The 14870-nt window shown below is 30.7% G+C and overlaps 1 protein-coding gene across 1 annotated transcript; it reads right to left on the bottom strand.

Moving 5' to 3' along the window:
- LOC109330643 (protein RKD5-like) lies at positions 1943 to 6655 on the bottom strand. The gene is made up of 5 exons (XM_019564895.1): positions 6409 to 6655; positions 5996 to 6242; positions 4319 to 4572; positions 3542 to 3756; positions 1943 to 2450 (listed from the first exon to the last, which is right to left on the bottom strand). Exons 1-5 carry the CDS (start codon positions 6470 to 6472, stop codon positions 2235 to 2237), a joined length of 996 nt encoding a protein of 331 aa, XP_019420440.1. The 5' UTR covers positions 6473 to 6655; the 3' UTR covers positions 1943 to 2234.

Below are 14870 nucleotides of genomic sequence, written 5' to 3'. Positions count from 1 at the left end.
ATAAGTTATAAGTAAACTTTTTTTCTACATGAATAAACTTTATACTGTATCTTCATGCATAAATATGTTGCCCAATTTGCTCAAATCTATCCAACTTGATATTTCTTTATTTGTTTTCTTTATTTATAGAAATTTATATCCTGATACTTGTTAAATGATGTTGTTGTTATAAAGAACTTAGGATTTAAAAATGTATTGATAGTGTAAGTGATTTTTACTTTATCAATACACAGATTTTATTGGTTAGGACCACCAATGACGGGGACACTTGATAATATCTAGAACCTTACACACGCATGCCCTGGTACAATGAACCATAGTACAGTAGACACATATGTTGAAATTAAAGTCATCGAACACGCCGTGTTAAGGTGTGGACAATATTTTACTAACTTGACTGCCTGTTTCATGAGAAGAAGAATTTAAATGTTGCTCTTTTTTCTAGCAACTCTATTTATACGTTCATTTATCTATTTTGAGAAAAATATATATGCATCGGCCGAGTCTTAAAAAATAATATAAATAAATAGTGAATGATGTATTGAGTGTATATAAAGCTTTATAGTATTATAACATTGCAAATATATTACACTGTTCAAAAAATAAGGTTTGTGCTTTCCTATTTAAAAGTTGGACCTGTATATTTTACTTTAAATTACTTAAATGTTGTATTAGCAATTTAGCATCACCTGTGCATCATGTTATTATACATACATAAGTCATTCTTCCAAAATTTGGCAGAAGCATCAAAATAATCAACAACCCATTACACTTTGTGAACCTTGTTTTGTAGGGGTAGATAATAGATAACTTTAGAAAATATTTCCCTTATTTGGGAATTAAGTGAAAGAGAATGAAATGTTTTAAAGTTTTTTTCGAGTCCTCTAAAATTTTACATGTTTTTTTATTACAGTTAGCACAATTTCAGGTTTTATCGGAGACAAACATATGTAATTGAGAATACACCCTCCTACTTATTGTTCCCACCCTTGCTTCTCCTAACACTAAGCACTTTCCATTGGGCATACTAATTGTAAAACTGATAAGCAACTTTTCAATGTCCAAAAAACTGAATTTCATAATAATCTGCTTAAAAGGTTAACTTTTCAAGATTAATGTTCCCAAAGATCCAGCACTGTCAAGCTCATACGCATGATTCTCCTCACAGCTAGGAGCAGAAGACATAGAGTCATTTACGTGCAAAATTTCATAAATAAATCAAATTAAATTAAAACATCCACATTGGTGAACTTTAAACTATGGACATGCATAAACAATATCTCTAAGGTTACTGAGATATCAATGTTAACACTTAATTAACTCTATTCTTTCTTCTTCCATGTCAACCATTATGGTTGTTCTTTACCAAAGAACACTAACAAAATAACATCGACAACAATCAGCGAAAATAAATATGTCACTTCTTGATCCAAACCTTGATTTTCTTTAAGAAAAGTCTCAGGTTCTAGTATTGCTTACGGAAAAACCTACGCGGGAGAGTTAGTCATATCATAATGTGGATGTTAGAATTGGGATTTGGAGGAACAAATTCAAAGGATAAGGAAACAAGTGCTGGTCTTGAACAAAAATTGAATATAGACATAGTTATTGAGCAATTAAAGTTGGTAGATGAAGAGAATTTAAATGCACCAAGCCAATTATGCCACATTCCTCAACTATGAAATCAATTAAAGCAGATATCACTTTTGACTTTAATGGAAAATGGAGATAACAATCATATCTTGCTTCTAATATTAAGAAGCATCAAGGAAGGTGTAACATTATTCATAGGAAAATACTTAGATTTTTACATCATACTTACTTGTTGACTAAAACCACCTAAATTTTCAAATATCTTATTCACTTTGACTGTGCTTCTAACAGTTTCCACTTCCATATAAAATAAATCAAAAAAGGAAGCAACAATTTAGAGAATATACTATAAATTCCTTCCATGCCTTGAGTAGATATCAAATCCACATACATATAAAGTCCGCCAAGTACTCGGAGAGGGAATCGATGTATACAACTTTAACCCTACAGGCGAAGAGACTAACTCCGCCGATGACCTCTGAGTTACAAGGCTTTACATTTACCTTCCTTATTGTCAAGGCTCACTATCATAGAAATCCATATATATGTCAAAGTAAATTTGTAGAGGTCAAAATGACAAATAAGAAGCTAAGCTTGTATAGGTTTTAAATTTAATATAATCTACCACTTGCAAGATGATGCTAAGTGGCGGCGGCCGGTGTAGAACTCCGCTTTTCACTAGCTCTAGCTCTGTGCCTTCTCTTGAAAACATCCTGCCTGAATCTCTTGGTCTCAGTTTGTATGTCCATGAAGGGTTTCTTCTCTATGTTCTCTTTTTCACTCTCCAGCATCCTTTTCCTTTCTGTTACAGCCATGGCTGCAGCCTTGTCCTTTGATTCTTGCTGTTTTGCCTCTTCCTACGATATGAATCAGTGAATGTGTGGAAAACTTTAATAGTATAAGGTTGTTCAAATGAATTTTAACTCAAAATATGCTTGTAATCAGTAGAATTAAAAACAAATAAAGCAAAAGGCAAAGGTTTTATAGAGTATAGACCACATGCAACAGCCTTCAGAAAATAGACAATACAAATATACAAGTATTATTATCCAAACTTGTTATTTATCATTGATGTCAAATGTTACCTATCCATGCAAACCTCAAATAGTATATATGATGTAATGTTTAAGTTTCAAACGAATATTGAAAGAATCTACAAGACCCAACTCGAGACATCGAATGTATCAGGTATGACCAACATACTGAAAATATCAGACAGTATAATGGAAAAATATATGATATGCCTCATCTTCGTATCATTCTTTTCTGGCCATGGGTGTTCAAATAGCTTTCCCCTTCTTTTTTTCCTAATTAAGCTACTACAATTCACTATACAACAAGAAGCAACACGACCGAAATCCTCCTCCCTTGCATAACCACTTTGTTTATTTTATTTATTTTGCTTCAAAGTTTTAAAGATTGGAGTAAATCAAAGTCAAATTCCATAACATGACCTATAGAATGACCCAAAGTATAAGCTAACATTGGGTTGAGAGCCCAGTTAATGCTTCAAACTGCACTTCAACAGTTCAACATGCATAATGCATTCACCAAATTCTTTATGGTAAAATTCAAAGTGTTTTTTCCATGGTTTGAAATGTATAAGCTTTCCCTAAGCATTGGGCTTCAAAGAACTTTTAACAATCATGAACAGCACTTTCAAGTGAATGGCATATGACACGACTCAGGAATTAAACCATGCCAACTTCAAATGTGTTGACATTTATTACCTCATTAGTCATTACATTTCAAATAATAATATTTCTAGATGCAGGTTAGGCACTTCAAAATTACACCAATGCTCATAAATAAATATAATTTCGAGAGGTAGATGCAAGTGGATAAAAGTTTTCTTCATTTTAGTATGCGTGTACCTTGCAACTGAGTGATAGCCATCATATTAAGGAAGGGGGAAAGCGTTCAAAAAAGGGGGGAATTAAAGAAGAACCTGAAGATCATGAATGAGATTATCAAGTGATTTAATTTTCCTATGAGGCCAGCGGTGAATACCAAATTCTCTGCACTTTCTCTTTAGAACAGTAAGCCCGACATTTAGATGTCTCGATGCTTCTACAATTGGCATATCGAAGTACTTGATCAAATCTGATAAAGCAATTTTTGCTATGTGGTCACTAGGTGTCCTCTTTTTCTTCTCTGTGAAACCTGCAACCTTTCACCGAATCAGTCAAATGTAAATATTTATAAATGACATGATTAACTCAACATTAGGACGCTTCGCGCATAAGAGAATTAATGTACAGGCTGAGCTAGTAGACTAGAGATCATTTGGCAACATAGTGCACAATAATTTAAGTATTCATAATTACATTTTAAGAAATGAACTACATACAGCAAAGACCAAACTTCTGGAACAAAATGGACAATACATTCAAAATTGGGAACAATGCAATATACAGGACTGTAGTTAGTAATATTATTCTAATAAAATACAGAAACATCAAAAGATAAAAAACTAAAAAAAATTCGCATGTATCATAAAAAAGGATTGCTGCATTTGAGTTGCAAAATATTCAGAACCATAGACTTCAGTTACAACAACAATATTGTCATGACAGTCGAAACTAGGAGACACTGTAAAGCCTGGATTTCACCAAACGAATTCAAAGACTATGTCGATTGAATAGCATAGCTGCAGAATGAACCGTGAAAAAATCAATTAGTTACAAATATTTTATGTCTATTACTGAGAGCAGTGACTCTAAACCTGGTAAGCTTTCATCATTCATCTCATTGTCCTGAAACTCAGAGTCAGACACGTCTTCTTCATAAGGAAGACAATTGAGATCCTGGTAAAGCACGGGCAAGACACTTTGCGATGGTTGGAGGTCGTTACTATTTCCTTCCGATTCATCCCTTGAAGATCCTTGTGGTATATCCTTTTCTTTTGCCTTCCAGCCCAAATTGTATATCATATGGAGATCATTATGCAAGTTTGGAATTGTCTGAAGCTTTGGATTTCTAAAAATTAAAGAAGAAGAAAAAGAAAGGCAAGTTAGATATATGATAACTTAGTTTGTAGCACTCATTATACAGTTGTAAAACTTATAGTTACTCAAAGTTTTATGAGCTATACAAGAAAATTGAGATAACAAGATAAGACAATAATATGAACATTTGCATGTCATACCAAATTCGAATGATGTTCAAGCTACATAATTATGGAAGGAGAGGGTAAGCTTATTCAAAGATAGTTGTTTTCTACATCCCCTCCCTTTAATCTTTTTCGAAACAGACCCCAGAGCAAATGGAATGAGAGAGAGTGTAAGACATACCTTTCCCTCAAATTGTTTAAGAATATTTTCATTTTTAATTTCAACTTGTTCGGACCTCAATTCGGGGGGATTTTCTAATCACTCTAATTCCTTCCCCTTCTTTAAAAGTCTAAATAAAACAGAGAAATTCTAAGCATATATTCATGTTCCCTTCCTTTTATCACTTGATTCACCTTCCCTTCTCACATTGTAAATTAGGCAGTACTCGTTATTCCTCTGCGTCTCACTAAACCAGTCACGTAAATATAACAGACAATTACAGGAAATATATAATTTGAATGCCAAGTTAGCAATGGTTAAGTGAACAAATTACATTGACTCTGGATAAGAAGAGAAACAAAATGATATTAACAGAGATCAGAGACATTATATGAAAAATACTTCTCAACAATCTAAAAAAGGTTTAAGATTAAGAATCTCCAACACGAGATAGGGACATACGTAAAACATTATAAATTCCCTATGAATGCATCCCCTATTTTTGGTTGTTTGGTTAAGTAGGAAAATAATGCCATTTTAGTTTTCACATAAAGACACATCTAATGTACACTTTCCTGTGAAAGCAAATACCATTTGCTTCAACCAACAACTTTGTCAATCTCAGTAACCTTTTTTTATTAGTGAGGACAAACAGTAAATCTAGAATAAACATGTTCAGATAACAAACTATCAACCCTTTACTTTGTTATGCTTGTTGTGATTAAAAAGTAGGCACCAAAAAGAGTTACAAAGTGATATATTTTAGAAATGATTTTACATCATTTTCACCATTACTCCACTACCACACTTCTCTAATCCAATACACTAAACTGTTATTAAACAAAAAAATGGACCCTCTCTTGGAGAGGGCACTGTTCAGATTCTGAGAGAGGAAAAAGAAACCGTTTATAATGGGGTGACCCATCATAAGTTGGGTAGGACCTACAATTTTATACCAAAAGTCCAAAAAAATTAACCTTTCCTTCTCATAAGAGAAGGATTAGAGGATCCGCATTGGCTATAAATTGTAACCAAAAATAAGCTTTTTGGTTAAAACGCATGTATCATCATTGAAAGGGTTAACTAACTAATAAACAAGGACTATTTGGGTTTGGTAGATAGATATGTACCTTGTGACCAATAACAAGGGTGGAATGTTTGAAAATTGAGGCATGTGATTAGAGTGAAAGGCAAAGATACAATGCCACACTCCATTCTGATACTCTTCAGAAACCTGAGAAACACAAAAATTATTGAGTAAAATAAGAATTGGGGTAGCTTTCTTCATTTCCACATAGGAGGAGCCATTCTCTGAAAACACAAACTCTCTTTCTACTTTCCTTCCTCCCTCATACACATGCACGCTCCTCATCAACTCTGCAATGTGAACCCACAAATATAAAATAATAATAATAATAATAATTAATCAATAGAAAACTTAAGAATCACCACCCCATGAAAAAAGATCAAATTTTTCGATGAAAATGACAAGTGAAAATTGGAAAACAAAAATCAAGGTTGTGAAATGAATAGTGGGGATAACCTTGTTGAATGGTATTGTTGAAAACAAGGAGATTGGTGAGTAAAGTGGTCGGCGAAGAATCCATGAAGAAGAAGAAGAAGAAGTTGAAGAGAGCATAGCATGACTAGTGGGTAGGGACCATTACTGATGAAAAAGTGATCAACTTTTAAGTGTAAGTTTGCATGATCTTCCGCTTTTTTCGTTAGTTTAGGATCACCTCAGAATCACTATAAGCTAAAATTTGCTACTTTTATTCACACACAAAAAAATAACAAAATACACTATATACCTTTATTTCCTTTTCACTTGCTTATTTTCCATTGTTTTATTTAATTTCAATTAAATTAACTTTTTTGTATTTCATTATTTTTTCCCTTTTGGATTTGTGTATGTGAAATCTATAGGAGGCCACAATGGATGGAGTGAATGTGTGTTATGAAAAAACTTTTGAATGGGATTATATGATGAAAAATAAGTTAGTGAAAATTTTGAATTAAGTTTCAAATATTTTCACTTTGATTGATTATATGTGGTAATAAATTTTTAGCTGTTAGTTTTTCAGATTTTAATTAATTTTTTCGTTCAAAATCTAAGTGAAAAAAGAGTTAATTTAAGTAGATTAACTAAAACGTATCAAGGTACAATATTTTTTAAATATTTTATTTTTTAAATGCTAAATTATTGGTTTTTTAAGTAGAGACTTCTAGAATTTAAAATAATAAATGATTTAAAATCAATGTTAAAATAATATAAAGACATATTTGCATTAATAATATAAAAGTTTTATATGTTATTAGTATATTATATATTATACATATTTAATTATTATTAATTCTTTAAGGAAAAATAAAAATAAATAGTGGATGATACATTGTTTATATATAAATCTTCATCTGAAAATATATTAAATATTACCCTTAAGATAAGAACTAGTGCACAAAATTTATTTTATTACTATATGAGAAACACTTTTGGATCACACATGCTTCCCAATTTTACAAATAACTTTTTCCTAAACTTTACACTCATTAGTGTTTTTTCTTTGCGGTGGTATCCTTGCCTTTTAGAAGGGTGATTAATCATCTTTTATATAATGTGGTTGTCTATTTCCAATAAGTGTAGTTATTTGGGTTAAACTTTGATTTTGATATTAATATAAGAAGAAAAAATTATGTTATCATATAAGAGTTTTATATATTGTTACCTTATTATTTATCATTCACTTTTTATTATATTGATTATTTAAAAAATTAATACAAATGAATAGTAAATAATATATTAACTATGTATAAATTTTTATACTACAATATATAAATATTCTACTCTTTATATAATATAATAATCTAGTTTTACTCAACCACTATATCATCTTGTCGATTTGTGTAACCATATTAAATTAATTTCATCAATGCAGTTTCGGAAGAAAAATAGAATAATTATTAAGGTGCAACAAATTCATTTAAGATTCCTGATACATTACATAAGTTGTTATTTATTTGACTATTTAGAATAAAATTCTTATTAATTTGTTCCATTTAGAAGCTCAAGAGTGGATTGGTTGCTATTTTTCCATGTTTACTCTTATTTAATATGTTTTTGATAAAAAACAATGATTAGATACAGAGAATGATAAATAGAAAAAGCACAATAAACATCATGTAAATCAATAGTTATCTTTTTTATGGGATATATTTGTTGTGATATGACATATAAATATGAACGGAACAATCAATAACAAGTAGTTGTTTCAATTGAAAAGATGAAATATTAACTAAGATGCGTTTATTTATTTTTATTTTTATTGTTTGCAAAATATTTATTTACTTTTTAAGTTACCTAAACAATATTAATACTCTTCGGTTTCTTGTATTAAATATTATACCATTAACTTGTTTATAAATAATAATAATAATAATACACTATTAATTTGACTATTTTATTTGTTTCACATATTAATTAAGTAACGCAATAATGTCACCATGAATTTTTTTCTTTAAAATTCAATTCCTTAGTTGTCATTACATAGGTAAATATATTTTTTTAATGTCTGTTCATTAATAGTTATTTGAGGATTTTTGTATATGACATATGAATAATAAACTGATTTCTTTTTTCTAATAATATTATTTGCAAGAATTTTATTTTTAACCTTGATATTTGTAAATCCAATAAAATCTTATAATAATATACCAACTTAAAGTTGATATTTGGTTAACAGTTTTGTATACTCATTATCGATAGTTAAAGAACTCTTTTAAATAAGAATGAATATTCATTTCAGTCCTTCATATTTTTCGATTTTATCAAAATGCTCTCTCAAAAATTGAAAAAACTAAAATGGTTCCCAAAAATTTCAAATGTGTGTAAAGTAGTGATTTTTAACATATTTTACAACACTTGATGAAGACTAATTTGACTCACGTTTAAAAAATTTGGAAGCTATTATATATTTTTCAATTTTTAAGGGACCAACCTAATAAAATCAAAAAATATTAGAGATTGAAATCGTTATTTACTCTATAAATAATAGTAAGTAACAAGCAACCGGCCAGTTTAGCAAACTCCTCCAACAGGGATGAGTCTGGCCCAATATCTATGTAAGGCCCTTACATGAACAGGACATGTTTTCAAACCACACACGATATCCTTTGTTTATACAAAATTACAAACATTATAAATAAATAGAAAAAATCAAATAAGAGAAAATAATAAATACATATAACATCAAATATATTGTTCAAAACTTGATCTACAAATAACTAAATTTAATACTTCCAATCCAAAATAATTAGATGTGTACTACATAGTATAGAGTAAAAATCAGGTGTATCATTCTATATGTCATGAGATTATAATTGATTGAAAAATGTATTTAAATTAAAATTTAATTATTAAATATTTTTCTGATTAATCATACATTATGACACATGAAGTAACACAAATTATATGACAGAAGATATATTCCCATATACTATACGGAAAAAGAAAATTACACATACACTAAATCAACTATTTAATTTGACAAGATAATGAAAAGGTTGAGAGTGACATTAACATCTTAGTATCGATTACATTTAGGTCATCATCTCGATCCCAATACTCTCTTGGAAAGGTTTATCTCCAAAAACAAGAATATTTAAAATATAGTGTAGAAACCAAATTTAAAATTGTTATGTCAATTAGAATTTTTAAATACTTTTATATTTCTTATTTTTATTTCACTATTATTAGTGCAATGAATCGAGACATTTTTTTTGGAATATATAAGATCCTTGTTCCTCACCCATATAGCCCATTTAAAATGGCACCTAAATTACTCCAACTTATTTTTCACTGTTTATGAAGTCTATTCTATGTTTGGCCTCTGCTTAGAAAGGGTGGATATATGTTGTCCTAAAACAGTGTATCACTTTATGTGTCATTACTTGTGATTGATCATAAAAATAATTAATTATTAAAATTTTAATTTAAATATATTTTTTCAACCAATCACTAACAATTACATATGAAATGACACACTTTATGAGATAATAACACTAAATACCAATCTGTGCAAGAATAGTACCTAACTTGTGTCCAACCTTCATTAGCGGTGTAACACCTTGGGATGATCGTACTTGAGACTCCAATGGTGTTCAAGTAGCTTACAAGAACATTACGAATTCAAATAATAATACAAATTGTTCTTTAAAATCTTATTTAATAACAAGGAAAAATATATATGTACTAATAATGTATGAATTTTATATATTATTATATTATTCATCATTCGTATTTAATTATTATTAAAAAAAATTATTCTAAATAAATGATATATAATATATAGTTGTTGTGTACAAAAGTTTAAATATTATACTCTTTAGTAATTGAGTATATATTAGTGTTTTTTACCGTGTATTTTATGTCTCTTCAACTTGTTCCTTCTATTTTTTTCTTTGTCCTTCTGCAATGATTATGGAACCACAAAGGTATATTTTTACTGAAAAGTGGTATATCTATGAGAAAATGGTGAGTTTAATTTTCTAATAAATATAATTTTTGGGGTTTATAACCAATATCTTTAAGAAAACTAAGAGTATATGCATTTTGAAACTTATTGCAAACCAAGAAAATATTAATTATCTTAATTATTGTAAAACCCAAAAATATATCACAATGGTAAATAAAGAGTGTAATATTTATACACTATCAATATATTATAAGTGTATATACCAAACGGCAAAGAAAGAGTGTTAATGGTCTAAATTTTATATGTAAGACATTTTGAAAATATTGCTATTATTAAACACAGAAGTTTGTAGGAACACATAACAAGCTTCGTTATTGACAGGGCTTTATATGTAAACTTATTTGGGTTCATTTCCTTCTATTTTTAATGTATTTTTAAAATTAAAAATATAACTTTAATATAAATTAAAGAATATAAATATTATTGTCCTTTAATTTTTTAATGATTTTTCATAATTACTCTCTTCCGTAATACGAGTATGGCTCGTATTGAAATGGTGATCAAGTATATCTCTTCTATAGTAAAAAAGACTAAATCATTATATTTCTTTAGTAAGAGAACGGGACCTTGTGATACATAATCTCACAAGCAAACACCGTTATCCTTTTTATTGATTAGGACCTTCTTCTTAGCTTAAATAAATCAATTAAGAAGAAATCATTTGAGTCCTCCCTACTTTGATGTTCCTAGCTCTTTCAAGTAGCTTAATATTTTTCGACTGCTTTGTTCTATGTGGGAGAGCTTTTATATATATTATACATTTTTGCTAATGTTTACCCTAAATATTCATATTTTATTAGAATGCCAAATATATTTATCATTTTTGAATACGAATTAACCTTTTTGTACCAAAGGTAGTAGACAACAAAGTCCATTATTAATTGCCTACATATATTAATATATATCAGTATATTGATTATAAATAATTTCATTCAAACCATTTTTGTGAATGATAGTTAAGGAGAATGAATAACAAAACCGTTAAAATATCCCATCAACAAACCATGAACATGAAGTGATATCATTAACATTAATTGAGGAGAAGGAAAGACTTATTTCTTCAACTTTAGTATTCTAGTTTATATCAAACAACATCATAATCCAGCAAAACAATGTATCCAAGCAAGTTAACTTGCCATCCAAGCAAGTTAACTTGTTGGTCAAGGTTGATGGTGCTCATGTGCCAAGTAAGGGCCATGATGTGCCACACCTTGCTAACTCTTTATCAATTCACAAATCTAACTATGATTTTATTATGCAGGACAAAATTATCAATGCAGAAGAATTGATTAAAGATGTTGCTGCTATAGGAAGAGAAGTTCAGATTGCTGCCATGGTTATAAATAATGAGGAAATCACTTCACACATTGCATACAGAAATGATGCTGCAAAATGTCCAGCTATTGAAGATAGGTTGATTAATTCAGAACACACACAACAGTGTTCTTCCATCAATACATTATAAAACCAGAAACAGTGGCATGAGAAACCAGAAACAGTGGCATGAGATTGCTATCTCTCTTTGGCACTCTTTTTCACATTTTCCACATGTGTAAATAAAAGTTAGTTAAAGTTAGTTATAGTTCAGTTAGGAAGTTCTCTCTTTTTCCTTTCTGTATAAATACTCTTGTTTAGTTTCACTTTGTAATCAATCAATTCCAATATCAATAAAGTTCAAGAGGCATTATATCTTTCATTCTTCTATTTTCTTCTTTCGGGTAATTCAATACCCTTCATTGTTTCCCTTTGGAAACTCACAGAAGCCTCTTCCATTTTTAGAGTTTAGGCTATAACTGGCTTATATATAACTACATTTATATATATAGTATTATGGGGGATGTCTCCTTACTATATTGCAAATGACACTGTCTTTGGCCTTAGCAAGCATCAATATCAAGGAATGGTGGATATGTTGCAAATGCAAACAGGAGTTAGTACTCCAAAACTTGATCAACAAACTAAAAATGCTCACACCAATGCTCTATCAGCAACATCAATATCCCATGATGAACAAATTCCAGGTATCTCTAAATCTAGCTTTCAATTCATATCTTGGATATTGGATAGTGGAGCAACAGACCACATAAACTCTAGCCTAACAAATTTTTTCACATATAAACAAATTGTGCCTATAAGTGTCAAATTACCAAATGGAAATGAGGTAGTTTCATCTATATCAGGAACTGTGATTATAACTCACAACCTCACCATCCATGATGTATTATACTTGCCAACCTTTAAATACAACTTGCTGTCTATACCAAAATTAACTACCAAATCCTCTTGCATTCTATCATTTGATACTTCATCCTGTCTAATACAGGAGAAGAATTCCCTGAAGAGGATTGGTACAGCTAGGCTATCCAGTGGGTTATATGTGTTGAAGACACCTAAATTCAATCACCATATTAACATTTCTGTTGCCAACCTGCCTAATGTCCTTGATTCCAACCTTTGACATTATAGGCTAGGACATCCATCTTATATCTGTATGGATACAATAAAGACTGAATTTCCCTTTGTTTCTTTTGATAAGAACCATATATGTGATGTTTGTCATCAATCAAAACAAAAGAAATTACCTTTTCCCTTAAGTCATACACAATCTTTAAAATGCTTTGATCTTGTGCATGTTGACATATGGGGACCTTTGTCCATTACTTCTATACATGGCCACAAATACTTTTTAACTATTGTAGATGACTATGCTAGATTCACTTGGACCTATTTAATGAAAACTAAAGCAGAAACCAGTGGAATTTTACAAGGTTTTGTTCACATGATTGACACACAGTTTTGTGCCAAAATCAAAGTCATTAGAAGTGACAATGGCCCTGAGTTTGCTATGAAGGCCTTTTATTCTGCAAGAGGTATGCTTCATCAAACCTCTTGCACCTAAACTCCACAACAAAATGGAGTGGTAGAGAGAAAACACCAACATCTCTTGAATGTAGCAAGGGCTCTTCTAATACAGAGCAATTTGCCCAAAATCTACTGGCCTTATGCTGTTAAGCATGCTACTCACATAATAAACATTCTGCCAACACCTGTATTACACAAAAGATCTCCCTATGAGATCCTATACAAAAGGCAACCAGATTTACATACCTTGAAAATATTTGGCAGTCTGTGTTTTGTTAGCACCCAATCCCACCACAGAACCAAATTAGATCATAGAGCAAATAAATGTATTTTTCTTGGTTACAAAGAAGGGGTAAAAGGTTTTGTTGTCCTAGACCTAACCACTAAGGCCCTGGATACTAGTAGGAATGTTATCTTTTATGAAACTGTTTTCCCATACAAATCCCCTAATAAACCTACTATCCAAGAACACTTTGACAATGATGATTTAAACAATAGGGACATGATCTATGATGATGTTTTTACCTCCCAAACTCAACCTATTATTTCCCCTCAAAATGAACAAAATCATGAGAATACCCCTAGTTCACAAACTTCACCAACACCACTCCTACATATTTCCCCTCATTCTCAGCACAATGAACCATCCATGGACCTTCACTCAAATAATGATACACCTGTTAGAAGAAGTAGTAGAACTACTAAATTACCTAGATACCTATACGACTACCATTGTGCCCTTTTACACAAGAGCACCATCCCTAACAATGACAGTAAGTATCCTTTGTCATCTTACTTGGACTATGCCAAATTTTCAAAACATTCCAGAACTAGAGCCTTATCCCTCACTGTCCAGAATGAACTCAAAACCTATTCTCAAGCAATTAAGTCAACACATTGGCAAGCTGCTATTGCCAAAGAACTTGCTGCATTACAAGAAAATAATACATGGCTCTTGACTGACTTACCACCTGATAAGACAGCTATTGGATGCAAATGGGTTTTTAAAACAAAATATCAAGCAGATGGTAGCATAGAAAGGTACAAAGCCAGGTTAGTTGCAAAGGGATACACTCAAACTGAAGGAGTGGATTATTTGGAAACTTTCTCTCCTGTGGCAAAAATCACCACTGTAAGACTTCTTCTATCCTTAGCTTCTATTCATAATTGGTTTCTTAAACAATTAGATGTAAATAATGCTTTCCTACATGGTGACTTAATAGAGGAAGTATACATGATTATTCCACCAGGTTTACAGGTTGCCAAGCCCAATCAAGTTTGCAAATTAGAAAAATCTTTGTATGGCTTAAAACAAGCTAGTAGGCAATGGTTTGCCAAACTCTCTACATTTCTCTTAAAACTAGGATATCATAAGGCCAAAGGGGATCATTCCCTGTTTATAAAATGGTCATCAACGAATTTAATCACAGCCATACTTATATATGTCGATGACATCATAATCACTGGAAATAACATAAATGAAGTTGACAATATCAAGTTGTTGCTAGATAGAACTTTCAAAACAAAGGACCTAGGAGATCTAAAGTACTTCCTAGGCTTTGAGATTGCTAGAAATAAAACTGGCATCTCCATGAATCAAAGGAAATATGCC

The sequence above is a fragment of the Lupinus angustifolius genome, chromosome LG17 (assembly GCF_001865875.1).
Source record: "Lupinus angustifolius cultivar Tanjil chromosome LG17, LupAngTanjil_v1.0, whole genome shotgun sequence".
Classification (NCBI taxonomy): Eukaryota; Viridiplantae; Streptophyta; class Magnoliopsida; order Fabales; family Fabaceae; genus Lupinus; species Lupinus angustifolius.
The sequence above is the reverse complement of the archived record's forward strand: the minus strand, read 5'-3'. Positions and strand labels throughout refer to the sequence as shown.